Source organism: Chelon labrosus (assembly GCF_963514085.1).
Source record: "Chelon labrosus genome assembly, chromosome: 3".
NCBI classification, from domain to species: domain Eukaryota; kingdom Metazoa; phylum Chordata; class Actinopteri; order Mugiliformes; family Mugilidae; genus Chelon; species Chelon labrosus.
In genome coordinates this window covers 15,624,185-15,637,877 of record NC_140339.1, presented here as the reverse complement: position 1 = coordinate 15,637,877, position 13,693 = coordinate 15,624,185, and the positions used below count along the sequence as shown (strand labels likewise).

At 42.2% G+C, this 13,693-nt stretch overlaps 1 protein-coding gene across 3 annotated transcripts in view; it reads left to right on the top strand.

Annotated features, from left to right (window-relative positions):
• LOC311485601 (transcription initiation factor TFIID subunit 4) overlaps window positions 1-13,693 on the top strand; it is an 81,926-nt gene that overhangs the window by 51,961 nt on the left and 16,272 nt on the right. For all 3 annotated transcript variants that reach the window (XM_084541128.1, XM_084541127.1, XM_084541126.1), the window contains one exon: window positions 4,200-4,322. In XM_084541128.1, coding sequence (XP_084397254.1) covers window positions 4,200-4,322 — 123 coding nt within the window. The remainder of the gene's footprint in view (window positions 1-4,199; window positions 4,323-13,693) is intronic.

Genomic DNA, 13,693 nt, shown 5'->3' with positions numbered 1-13,693 from the left:
TTGTTTTTTTTTTTTTTTTTTTTAATGTAATCTTTCCCAATTTATGGGTTGATTAGATCTGCCAAAGCCTTCACTTGCACCGCTGACACTGAATAGTATTATTACTGGTGTTAACAGCATGTAACTGTTAATGCCATCCACACCTACACAGTTAGTTTGAAGTTGAAGCTGTGTTTCTTCATTAATTAGAATTTCAGTGTTTTGAACTGCAATGAACATTTTTTTGTTTTACCACATCTCTTCCTATATGCTCTTAAATAAGTATAAATAATAATAGTAGAAACAGGAGACCATCGACAGCGTGTTTGTTGGATTTTTGTGAATCTCTTGAGAAGGCGCCTCTTTTGTCAACCATGTCCATGTACATTGATACCATGCATTTAAAATTATTTATATCCTTAATTATTCCTTTAGATTCTACGTCATTCCTGTTGTCTTACACGCTACGCTGTATTATGTTCTATAGCTCAGCCAGGCTCGCAGTGCAACCCGCCCACCCGTGTTTAACATGTACGCACTCTTCCAAGGGTCTTGAGTGAAATAAAAGCTTTCTCCAAATATAGCATATGCTATGTCTACATACTCACAAGCTCCCTGCTGTGACCTGAGCTTTGTACTGGGAGGGCATGAGACAGATCGACTCAAAACCCATGGTCTTTGCAGGGCAGACAGCCCTTTAGCTTCCTTCAAAGCCCCGTAGCTGCTTGTGACGTCAAGCAGAGCGTGTTCTGCTCTACCAAGGACATCTGTCTGTAAGCGTCTGGAGGGCCGCGAGCAGCCCCTCGGGCCAGGAGCGGGGGGTTGGTGAGAAAAGCCTTTGTTAAAAACAGCGGAGATGGAGGACGGCAGGTTGGCCATCATGGCTCCTCCAGCTCATCATCCTCTTGACTCCAAGCGCATCGGAGGTTCTTGCTGTGATTTGGACATTTTTGCATCATAAGGGAACGTTCTGCTCTCTCGTCTGTGATGAGAAACAAGTCCTGTTATTTCATATGTAGATCTTGACAGACAACTTTAGAAATTTATTAAGGGCACGGAGCTTGCAAATAAAATCTAAGGGACATTTGAAACAGGTAACTACAAGCGACTGTAAGACAGTCAAAGTGATCTGATTATTTTTATTTGCTGCACACAAACTCAAGTGTGTTTTCCTAAGTTGTATTTTAAATTTTTGTGTAATGACGTACGGCACATTACAAATATACTTGAGAAATCTAAAACATACCCATAGCACCGGTTTCCTCTTAATTATGGACAACCTAATGTGCAGTGGACTATTACTATTAGCAAATTAGTGAAAACCTTATTTACGACTACTATTTACTATCCATTTAGTGAAAGTTGGCAATTGAAAACATTTGTAATAAAAACACCACTTATGTTTAGTTTTAATTTTATCCACCTTTTACTTTGTGGGCAGCAGCTGTTCAACTGCTGTGTGTTAAATGTCCTAACTAGCCATCTACAATACAAAAATGTCTAAGCATCCACCGCTCTCAAACTAGAGGTATTAAATGTGATTTTGGCGGATTCTTAAGGACGTAACTCCATGACACAACTAATATGATGCATGTAATTCTGTCTTATTTTTTCAAGCATATTCATCCACTGGAGTCAGATTCATAGCTAGAAACCAAGCTCAAGCGTCAAGTTACCCATCATTCACATCCACTGTCATAACACATCTCTTGATGTCATTAAACCGTAAATGGATACACACTTGTCAGGTTGCTCAACACCTTTTAAAGAGCTTTGTGCAACAGTGTCAAGCATTCTTCCAGAAATGCACATATTTGTATTTTCATACATTTTTTCACAGTTTCTTTACACTGACCATAAAATTGATACCAGGCATTGTGTTGTGTGTGTGCGCACACGGGCAGAAACCGCCTTCTAACAAAGCAATAGATTAATTCTATGTGGTATCTCAAAAATGTTCTACAACGTCTGACCTTTGCTTATAATTTGACTTTACGAGTCCCACTTTTCTCGTTCCAAAGGGCATACATGCAGACTGGAAGCACTGGTATTTAAGTGACTTTGGAACAGCAGATATTTATGTGGTACCATTGATCGGACCTGGCAAATGTATGCATCCTGCCAGCTGGTCGTTCATCCAGTCTGGGAAGAATCTCGGTAGTGACCTTTGCAATTTCTTTTTTCCTTTTTTTGCAATGATTGTCCCGTTGCTTCATACTGCTGTACCAGTCACATGGATTACCTTTTCTTCCCTTTGTGTCTGTATAATACCCAAAAATGGAAGTTCTGTGAAAGAACAGTAAAAGTGAACAGTGGTGGAGACTGAGTGTCAACAGTACAATAGTACCAACACCTAAATCTCAGCACACTCGTTCAGTGTTTGAATTAAATGGTAGTCGAGGGCAACTCGCAATGTAAAGGCAATCTCTCGAGGCCCAGCCCAACTCTGGTTGGATCAGTTGCCAGTCATCAAAGGAAGGTAGACTAGGTTTAGTGGCACCAGATTGAAATCAGAAATCAGTCTCCCAGTATCATGGCGGCCGCTTTACTGACGGGAAACGCAGTCTGGAGGGCTGCAGATGGTAAAATGAAGTCTTCATTTATCATACAGTCATAAATCTGAAAATGCAGGCAGTTGCTGTGGGCGCTGGGAGCCCATGCCTGGTGCCAACTGCCATCCAGAGATGCCGGCATCCTGGTGCCATCAGCGAGATAGCGGACCCCTTGCTTTTTTTCTCTCTCTCTCTCTCCCTCTCTCTCTCCCCTGATCTATCACTCTGCCATAGTTCACTTGTGGTGGGATTCTTTAAGGTCAGGCCTGCGGAGATTTGTGTTTTTTGTGGTAATAAGCTCACCATTGATAACGTTAATACTGCTCCCAAATTCACTTCACAAACTTCTCCATAAATATTGATATTGGTTGGTGTCGTGTCTAGATTCAGCCGGTTTGTACCACTGCTATTATTTCCCCTACTCTGTGTTGTCAGCGTGTTTGAATCTTTCAACAGTTCCGCCGTGCTAAATGTGAAGTGGCAACACCCTAAAGGGCATGCCTTGCCAGCGGGGTTTTAGGAAAAAATCAGAGGCAACTGCATGCACATTTTAGATCAGACTTTGTACACCAAAGCAACCTTTTAGAGAGCGCCATCTGAAAGTAACATGAAATTTTCCCCTGATCAGACAACATGCATGCCTCACACAAACACCAACGCCCAGCGAACACATGCTGAGAGATAACATAAAAGAACATGAAAGACATCAAGGCGCACATTGATTGTCCCTGTTCGCTTCGACCCAGGCCTCTCTTCCCCAGCGGGCAGACACACAGGCGAGCTGGTGGGTAGGCATTCCCTGTGCTGTGGCCACGATTGATAGGCGCGTGTGTGTGTGTGTGTGTGTGTGTGTACGCTGTGTTTGCATGTTGGAGGGAGTGCTGACACCCTCTGTGCCATGGCCTCAGGCCCTCACACCTCCACCCAATAGAAAGGGCAGCTCCCAGCGACGCTGGGTTCCCCCTCAGCCCTGCGGCTAGACATGACATTACCTTGGGCAGAGCCTCCCTACAAACCCCCCTTTATACATCACAAACTGCAAAAATCACAACAGCACCATGTGACTACACACACAATCTTTGAGAGAAGCTCTGTTAATGGCTGGCAACAGTCTTCCATTTTGTTCCGCTGAGGAGAGTGCTCTGCTTATAGAATACATGGAGGAACAGTGAAACATCTGCTGTTGTTAATTTTAATTCGGACATTCGATTCCACTGTTGTGGCACTGATTTGTCATTTTCACCAGGAGTACGTGAAGGTTTTGCCTCCAAAATGATTTCACCTCAATTTCAAAATTCTGCGGCCACTCGTGTAACTACAGATCATTTCGGTGGACATCTTAAATTAAATTCTGCTTAAATACTTAAATACTAATTATATTATTTTGAAGTCTGGCACCATCAGGCTTAAAAGCAGCTCCGTATCACGGACAGACGGTTATTATCGGTCAAAGCTTGTAAATATGAATGAAAATCTCTTTTTGTATCGATTTTATATGGATATTTGAATTTGTTTTGTTGGTATTGGGGTCACTGGTGCGTACTGGTATCTTACACATGTCCTACTCACTCATCCAAACACATAACATGATATTACATCAATACAACGCCATGTATAGTGTAAAGGGTGAGTTAACTTTCTCCTCCTTGTGTTCTCTCTCTTCATCAGATGCAACAACAGGAGCTGGCCCAGATGAGGCAGCGGGATGCCAATCTTACAGCACTAGCCGCCATTGGACCCCGGAAAAAACGCAAAGTGGATTCACCAGGGGCCACTCCATCAGGGACCGAGGTAAAAACCAGACTGTCTTCTTATTTGTTGATGTTATAGTTGCTAATGCTGTCTTACTATCTACTATTGTTGGCACCATGTTCAACATTAACTTCTGTAGAAACATAAAGAGGGAAATTTGGATTTTAGAGATTGTATTCTACCGTTTCACTTCTGATAGTTTGGGAAAGCAGAGAAAGCGGGATTCATGACTTCTAACTCAGCTCTTTTTCCACCTGTAAAGATAAACATGGCAATCTTTAGAAAGGTTATTATAATCTAAAGTATTTTCTTCTTTCAAATATTTTCTTTTGTTTACATTTTTTAGTATACCAGTTTCAATGGTAATGTACTTGGTCCTGTCATCTCTTACTGTTCAAACATTGGAGGGTTTGCTAGACAGTAAAAATAAGACACTGAATATCTCCAAGACAGTGAATAAGAAATGCATAACTGCAGGTGATATAGTGGTTTCCGATACCAGCTGCTGGTCAGAACACCTCTTTAGGGAACTACTTTTAGAGAAGTTTTTGTTTTAATGCAGGATATTCTCCTGAATCTAATTACTGGGCTGTTGTCAAGTAACACTTTTCACAGAATGTAGGTTAAAGTTGACAGTAGTCGTGAACTTGACACTTTGCTAGAGGTTTACCCTTTCTCACATTGTTAAGATAAACAGTGCTCTAAGGACAATTAATCAATAATCTACATGAGGCTGTGGTATCGTGGTTACAGATTAGAAACTTAACATGCAGCAGTTAAATGAATTAGTTTTAATGTAGATCTACTGTATACCAGCGTTCTACTGCAAACGTCTTTTACACCATTCTTTCTAATTTAGAAACAGGCTTCGCGCCTCAGTGCAGCCAGTCTCGCTAATTTAACACCCACTTTCATTTCACTTTTACACTCAACGGACGCTGTATGTTTTACATACAGTATCAAGAACACATAACCTTACACCTCAGGCTCTGAGATGATAGTGGAAATGAAAATAAAAAAGCAGTCCAGTAGCAAAGACGTTCAGATTTCAAACCAAATGACCCATGTAAAAATTTGACTGACCCAGACACAGTGTATCATTATTATTAGCCGCATGTTATTGGCCTGGACGCCAGCCCAAACTTCCCCCACCCATAAACTTTTTGTGGGGGAATGTTGGGCCAGTCTCACTGTGTTGGGAACTGATTACAATCGTTTGGGCGGGACTGTATGTGGCGATAGTAACAGCGACGTAGTCATGCAAGCCATCTTGCACGTTACACTTCATTTGTATAAATAAATAAATACATAAATAAAAATAATTTGTTTACTTAGAGTTATCTGTATGATCATGGCCTCACTATGCAGTGTCGTGGACTCAAGCCCGTTTGGTCTTCTGTCACTGCTGTGAAAAATATGATATATGGTGAAATGAAATATGAAATACAGTACAGTCGCAAAGTTACAAATAAAGATGCGAACAGCAAATAATTCAGTTGACAAGCAGACATGGCTTTAGAGCTATGGATACAATGGATTAAATGATACAAAGCAGATACACTGACTTTAAACATAGTGAAAAGTATTACGTTAAATATCACGACACGACACGTGTCAGGGTCTGGTAATCAAATTGTTAGATGTCGTAGAGATGGGTCAGTCTCCTTTTACCTGTGACTATAGCTCTAAGAGCCATTGTATTCTTAATACCTCACATCCCCTCGTTGCTTGAACTTTTATGCGTTAGCCAAGTTTAATTCTCCACCTTAAGTAAGCAAACATGACACAGATGTAAAGTAATGACTATGTATGTTCCAGGGAGCATGGTGACATACTTCCATGTGACATTCCTAGTATGTTTTTAATTAAGCTCAACTGTGTTATTTTAAAACAACATGTCCCGTTAGAGGTTCCATAAGCAATGACTTCCGTATCATATTTCTCTAACACAGTGTTATACATGAAGTCATGCACAGTTGCTGTACCCAGTCACATTTTCCTTTAGGCGGCAAGAAAAAACATTTAAATTCCACATATTCATCCGTAAATATGATGAATCTAAAATAAGCCTGAATTTTGAATGTCAATTGGTCATTTTAATAACCTGCTTATCGAGTTGCATCTTCACATCCTTCGCTTAGCAGCAGTATGCTGCAGAGGAGCATAGTAATGCACCCGGTAAAAAAGCATAAATAACAAAATAAAAGCATTACTTCTGGTCCTTGAGTACACTGCCAACCTCTTTCAGAATGTTTTACCCTGATGGGTATTAGCCCACGACCTTCTGCTGCATCCAAACAAAAAGCTGCTTTCTCATACTTCTTTCCCAAATGCAGTTACACAACATAAACATGAATATACATTGTGGAGTTGTTGTTTTTTCCCTCCCTTTTTTAATGTCCTGTATATGTTTAATTAGAAGGCATAATGAAGTGAAGTCACAGTGTGCTCCTCCTCTGGAGTGATTGCAGAGGGGGCGGAGGAGGAATCTTAACTTATTTTCACTTCGTTTTCACCTCCTCACATTTCTTCATTTCACATGGGCTGGAAGCGCCTGCGGCGTTCTCTTTCCCTTCTCCAGAGCAAAGTGAATGTGACTTTTCTAAGGGGGTCACAGGATGCCTGGAGGCCTGTGGGTGTTACTGGACTGTTGCCTGCTCTTAGCTTCACTGAGGGGCTTGTCATAGATTTCATCTCCACAGAAATGAGCCGGGGGGCCCTGGCCAGGAGCACAAGCAGCCAACGTTATGAAGGGCCCACGCTGATTATTTCCCTCTGACATCGCATCCTGAGCTTTCCGCATTAATCCCAGACAAAGGCAGCCCTTCAGTGCTGTGCCAGAGCTCAAATTAGGAGCCAGATAATGGCCTTGTTGAGATCCTGTTCTGTTTTCTGAGAGGCAGAGCTCCTGTTGAAATCCTCCTCTTCAATATTCCTTCCCTCCTGCTTGTTCTTTGCCGCGTCAGACCTTTCCACCTTGTTCGGACTGTGACGGAATTCAGGTGACACATTTTGCTTCATTCACCCACCTTTAATTTGATGGTGGCTTGGCCGGACTTGGGCCTGTGCCTGGATGTGGATTGCCACGGGCTGTGAAACTGATAGCCAGTCAAGACTGGAGTGTCTGTCTCCAGCCTGATCTAGTCTGCAGGAGGGAACAAAGGGGGTCTTACAGGACTCCTCGGGGTGGATTAGTTCCAAGGAGCCAATGGCTGGGGCTGCTGGCTGGCTTGCTGTAAGGGGGCCTGCTGTGGCCCCGGCGGTTGGTCACTGCGCAGGCAGGGGCCGCACAGGCGCACACGCTGCAACTCTCCCCCATAAGTCCGCAACCCTGCAAAAAGCACACACAGGGTTTTTTTTTTTTTTTTTTAAAGTTCAGCACAAAAGTTCAAGGGTGAGCTACAATGGATGGGGTGGAGGAGGAGGAGGGGGTGAGGTGCAGTGAAGAAGGGCGGTTGAAGGTGGATGGCAATGTGAAGAAAGGCTACAATATTATCTTTGCCCTCAAGATATCAGCTTGAACATGTGGGCAATACCATTGCTACAACAATAATACTACCAGTAATACTAGCTTGAGAAGTTTAGATTTACTCGGTGTATGGTTCCTGTTTGACTGTAAAATCTAAAACACAAAGAAAATGTACACTGCTGGATGATATTTTCTTTAATTCTCTGGTATTATTGTGTAGTTCATCCATTAAAATGCTGCCGCTGAAGACAGTATTTGACGTGGTAGCAGCTGAGACACAGGTAAACCGGCGCCTTTCCAGCCACAACAGTATTTATAAATTGAATGCATAAAAGATAAAGTTGGATTGCAGCTCAGTGAATCAGAGCTGGGAGACAGACTGTCAAATAGAGTTTTATTCACAATGATTATTCCATCACACCCACTGTAGTCTGTCCCTTCACACATTTAACATGATTTGAACACTTTGCTGTTTCATTTCCCCCCATTGATTTTTGCATGTTGTGGTCGTCTGTCCTCCAAACTGGTGAATCTGTTGTGCTAGCCTGTGAGAGACGGAGGAAGGCTCCTCTCTACATCTAAGGTTAGCGTTACAGGTTCTCCGACGTGTCCTGCAGTGTTAAACACGCTCAGAGCTCTGAAAACATCCTTGACACATTTACGGGCTCAGAGTTATCATCCAGGCACTTAGGCCATTTATCACATCAAAGGGAGAGCTTTTGTTTGTTGACGTGAAAAAGCAACAATAGCAGCTAAATTGCCCCAGTTTGTACAGCCACACTGGCTTTCTCCTATCTATCTCGACCAGGCGCAATGCGAGGGACAAAGGTAGGCGAGCGATTTAATAGTGAGCACAGTCTATTTTCCATTTGAATTCATTTCACCTTCTTTCTTTGAGGCTGTAGATCAGAAAGAAGGAGTGAGGCAATAGAGTGAGAGGCATGGGGAGAGAGGGGGGAAAAGCACAAGGAAAACTGATGCCCTTTCCTCCAGCTAAATTAACAGGAATCACGTGGAAAACAATCTGAGTCTCCAATGAAGGAGGGAGGAGGGGGGGGACCATTAAAATTAGCCCCAAGCTATGGACTGCACCCAATATCACTAAAGCTGCACTCACTACAGATGTGGAGGCTGGCTTACAGGCAAACTATGCTCTGTTCTATAGCTACAATTAAAATCAACCTCGCTGCCAAAAAATAGGAGGGGGAAAGTGGGGGTAGAAAGGCAGACATGGAACATCAAAGACAGATTGAAATGTGTAGTCAGTAATAAGAGTGGTCTCCAAGCCCTGAGGTTCTCCACGGTCCCCTTGTTAATGAGAAATTTTGACCTCTGGTTTGTAAGTTAAACTTGTAATCTCGGTTAATGAAGTAAATCAATCCCAACTCGGGAGTGTTCAGTGTCTCTCCCTTTGCCTTCTCCCCGCCAACCTCCCCTCTGTCCTTCTCTCTTGTGCTTTTCTCCTTCGCATACTCCTCCTCCTCCTCCTCCTCCTCCTGCGTCCCTCCCAATGTGCCGCCTGGGAGTAAAATGGCCAGGTCTTCAACCAGACAAACAGGAAGCTCAGAGAGTACAAGGGTTCCGGAGCTGGAGGGGCGGCGTGAGGACTCAGAGGACTAGGACCAACCAGGCTGTTTGGTTAAGAAGGAGACAGGCCAACTGAATGCTAGTAGAAGGGACAGCATGAAGGAAAACACTCGCTCCTCCTCGTCATCTCTTTTTCCTTTCCATCTTTTCCCCCCTCTCTGCCCAGAGTCTGTTGGGGTTAGTATCTGGTTAAAAAGTCATGCATGCTTGCTGGTGTAAGAGAAGTGGTAGCAGTAATGAGCCAACGCACTGTACTCACTACAGCTCGCTTCTGTATTGTGCTACAGCAGCATCCCTGCTTTTCCTGCTTGCTCCTTTCTTCTCTCCATGGCCAAACCACATGCAAACAGTGGATGTTTTTAATGGAAAAGCCCGTTAGCTTAACCTTTCTTTTAGTTTTCTTAAACATGTGGACCTCTACTTTTGCTCTTAACTATATGGAGGCTTCTGTTAAATCCATCGAGTGCACTGACATTAACCCCTGATTAGCTGTTTTTATTATTTAATTCACCTCTAAAGTAATTCAAGTTGGGATCTGAAGTAGAACGCGATGCCTTTAGCATGACTTATCTCAGGATGTAATGAAGCATAAGGATTCCTGTGTGGGTTCCCCTTCTCTACATACTACATAAATATGATTAAAGAGGGCACAGGGAGGCTGCTATTGGTTTCATAATGTCAAGAAGATTGTAATGTTAGTTTGACTTTTTGTCTCAAGGCAATTCTGTATTTCCAGTGAGGACAGAGAGGAGACAGAGGTTGAGTTTTCACAGTGGTTACAGGGGTTCCTTGGCTGGATGCCACACGTTCTTAGAGCTTTAACACAGTGCACTTTGCCAACTTTATATTCCCCTACACAATGCAGAGCACTGTGGTGCCCACCAGTAGGTTTTGCACTAAGTGCTAGGGGTTAAATAATTTACAATGAATCCACAACATTAGCATGAAAATATTAATTATAGTGTTTTTTTCTTTTAAAACTGACACACTCACAAACCAACATAACATGTACGTTACATAAAACGGACACTGCAAATAGAATACAATTACTCCTTTATTGATCCCTCATGGGGAAATTCTTTCTCTGCGTTTGACCCATCCATTCGTTCTCACAGTTGTGTGTGTACACTCTGAGCAGCAGGCTGCCACTTGGCTCGCGAACCTGTGACCCTTCGGTCCCAAGCTGCTTCTGTAACCACTATACCAAAGCTTCCCCCTCACACTGATCAGACATAACATTATGACTACTGACAGTAAACAACACTGACCACCTTGTAACAATGCAATGGGAAACTTTTGGACCTGGCATTCATGTGGCTGTTACTTAGACATGTACCACCCACCTACAATAGACCAGACACCCCACCCCATAGCAATGACACTCCTTGATGGCAGCAGCCATCAAAAGCAGGATGCAGCCTGACACAGGTACACACACAAAAACGGTTTAGGAACAACTCAAAAAACATGAAAAACAGCACAAGGTGTTGACCTGGCCTTCAAATTGACTAGATCCCAAACTGATCAAGTTTGTCCCCTCAACCCCTTCAACCCCCTCAACCCATAGGACCTAAAGGCCCCCACTACAACATTCTGTTGCCAGACACCACAGGACACCCTCAGAAGGCCCATGTCCATTCTCTGATGAGTCACAACTGTTTTGGAGGCACAAGGGAGACCTACACAATATTAGTTTCAATAAGAAGTACGTCCAAATAAAACTTTATTTAAATGTTTACATGGATATATAAGTTCTAGCGCAAACAATACTAAGAGTCTACAGCCATGTTTCTGTGAAGCTGTACGTAGGCACAGCAGTGCTAATCACAATGGCAATGCTAACCCCCTTTAACAGGTAGAATGTTTATCATGTTCACCATCTTAGTTTTAACATATTAGCATTATAGCATTGCTAATTAGCACAGGACAATATGAGGAGTAATGTAGTAAAACAGCAATATAAAATTTATAACTCAGAGTGAGAGAAACAGTAGAGCCAAACTCATTAGGCGTTATCCTCCATGAATGTCCATCCAATGTATGTTGAGATACATTTCTCAGAATACGTGCTACAGGTGCTATAGAATAAATCAGTGGATCACCGAAACCATTGAGCTTCCTCCTATTGATATCTTCATCAACTTTTATCATGCAGCTCTGCATTATAACAAAAAACATCAGCCACAGTGCAGTTTTTAGCCTGTTTCTAGAATCCATAGATGTCTGTTCACCATATAAAAACAGTCTGGACCAGTAACTATTCACCCAATGTTGCCATACACGGAGACCTGCTGCAAGCATGACTAAAAAGCACAGTTTTCTAATATAGATAATGGGTAGCTTACAAGACAGTTTATCTTCTTCATGGTCTGTTCCATCATCCTCTGGAACAGGATCGAACTGATGTAAGACTTATATAAATGGAGTTCAGTGTGGCAGTATTTAAGAGGCCCTCTGAATAGAGTGTTTGTGTCTCTGCCTCAGTCCTCCATTCAGTTGTGTGTGTGACTTAGACTGATGTTTCCCCAATTTGTTTATGAAGGATTTTTACGCTTTTGAGTGAATATGTAAATGCTTTTTTTGTGCTGCTTGTAAATGGGAAATGCGTTATCTCATTAAGAAATGTAACTTCTGGGGAAAGGATTGGGGCCACATTTGGTTCTGTCATGTAATTTAAGCACCCTGATCTTAAGGAGAATTTTATAAAAATTTTATTCCCTTAAAAAAATGAATCGCTGATTGGACTTATGCAATGCCTTTTAGTCCACATAACAAAAAGACTCATGTCACAACAATACGGGAGTCCAGTTCAAGCTAAAAAAAAATAGTCATCACATTATTCAGTCCTGCTTTGCATATATACAGTGTATATATATATTCAATGTAATTTTAAATGAAGCTGATGCAGACTATTTGTGTTGCTTCTTTTTTTAGATAAATCCTAAATGTGCCATACATTTATACATGTACATAACTGTACAATGCAGTGTTAACACAGTAATCTCCTTATTTAGATAAGAAGCTCCTATACATCCATATTCATGGCAAAGTGGTGATCCCCCTCATTTCTGCCTTTAAAACTTTGCCCTGAAATAATGGTTAAATATACAGTTTTGACAACAAAGTTAAGCCCCAGGCACTTTACAGATACCCATCTTAAAGAAATTAATTACCTCCCTTGTTAATCTTGATATAATTAAATTTCTGAAGAATGAAATTTGCTGCATTTTTTTATTTTTTTTCCCCTCTCCGCCTCGCTGCTATGGAGGCGGACCGATAATGGCTGGCTCTCTAGCTAGCCTGCTGGCCAGGGACATGGGGACAGCCTAACATCGTGGGCCCCATGCTGTGCTATACCGCGCTGTGCATACCCACTCTCCTCATCCTACGCCTTTACCACTCATAGGCATAGGCAGAGAAAACGCCTCAATCACTGTTTTGCCATTCTGTGACTGGATGTGTTTGCTCCATCCTGGAGGAGATGGAAACTCTGGGCCTCCAGTTTCTTGCTTCTAACAAGTAATAATGTTGTTGAACGACTCGAGAATTTTCAAATGCAAGAGCCTCTAATGAAGTTGTCAACAACGAGCCTCTGAAACTTACATGGTGGAGCCCCGGAGAGACCATGGGGTTCTTTCGTTTATGGCTCACTTAAGAAACTCCTGTGCCTTTGTGTGACTTACTGTCGTTATTTATAGGACCTCCTGCGATGCTGTTAGATTTAACTCTGATTGCTTTGTGCAGCACAACTCTGGCATTACAAGGAAGCATTTTATTGTCGCTATGTATTTAAGTTTATTTTTCTTTGACTACAAGTTTTATGCCAGCTCCATTGTCAGCTGTCAAGGTTTGATCCCAGGGAAAGAAAGAAGAAAACACTAGAAAAGATCATTCAGTAGATGCCGGTAGGGGGGCAGGAGAAAGAAGTGAGGAGGGGTGGTGGTGGTGATATGTATTGAGTAGGCAAAATGCTACAGGAAGATGGCAGAAGTGCTAACATAGAGAAGTTTTCCATAATCTGATTCAGGACTTTTCCTTCTGAAGGTTTACATCCACCCTGTAAGCACCTCCTCACTGCTTAACACTCAATACTAAATAATTGAGCACCATCTTTACATTCACTGCTGGTCTCAAGCAGTTTGCGGTTTCCATTTTATTTTTGTCAAAAGCAGGGGCTCTTTGTGTAACCTAAACAAATACATTCACAGGTAGCTGTTTCTGTATTTAATAATGTATGTGGGAATGTCACTGGAAATGAACCCTGGATATCTAAACAATACTTCACAATGATAAAATCTTGCAAAGTGCCACCGTCGGTTAATATTTAAGAATTTGAATGTTGAATAGAGTATAT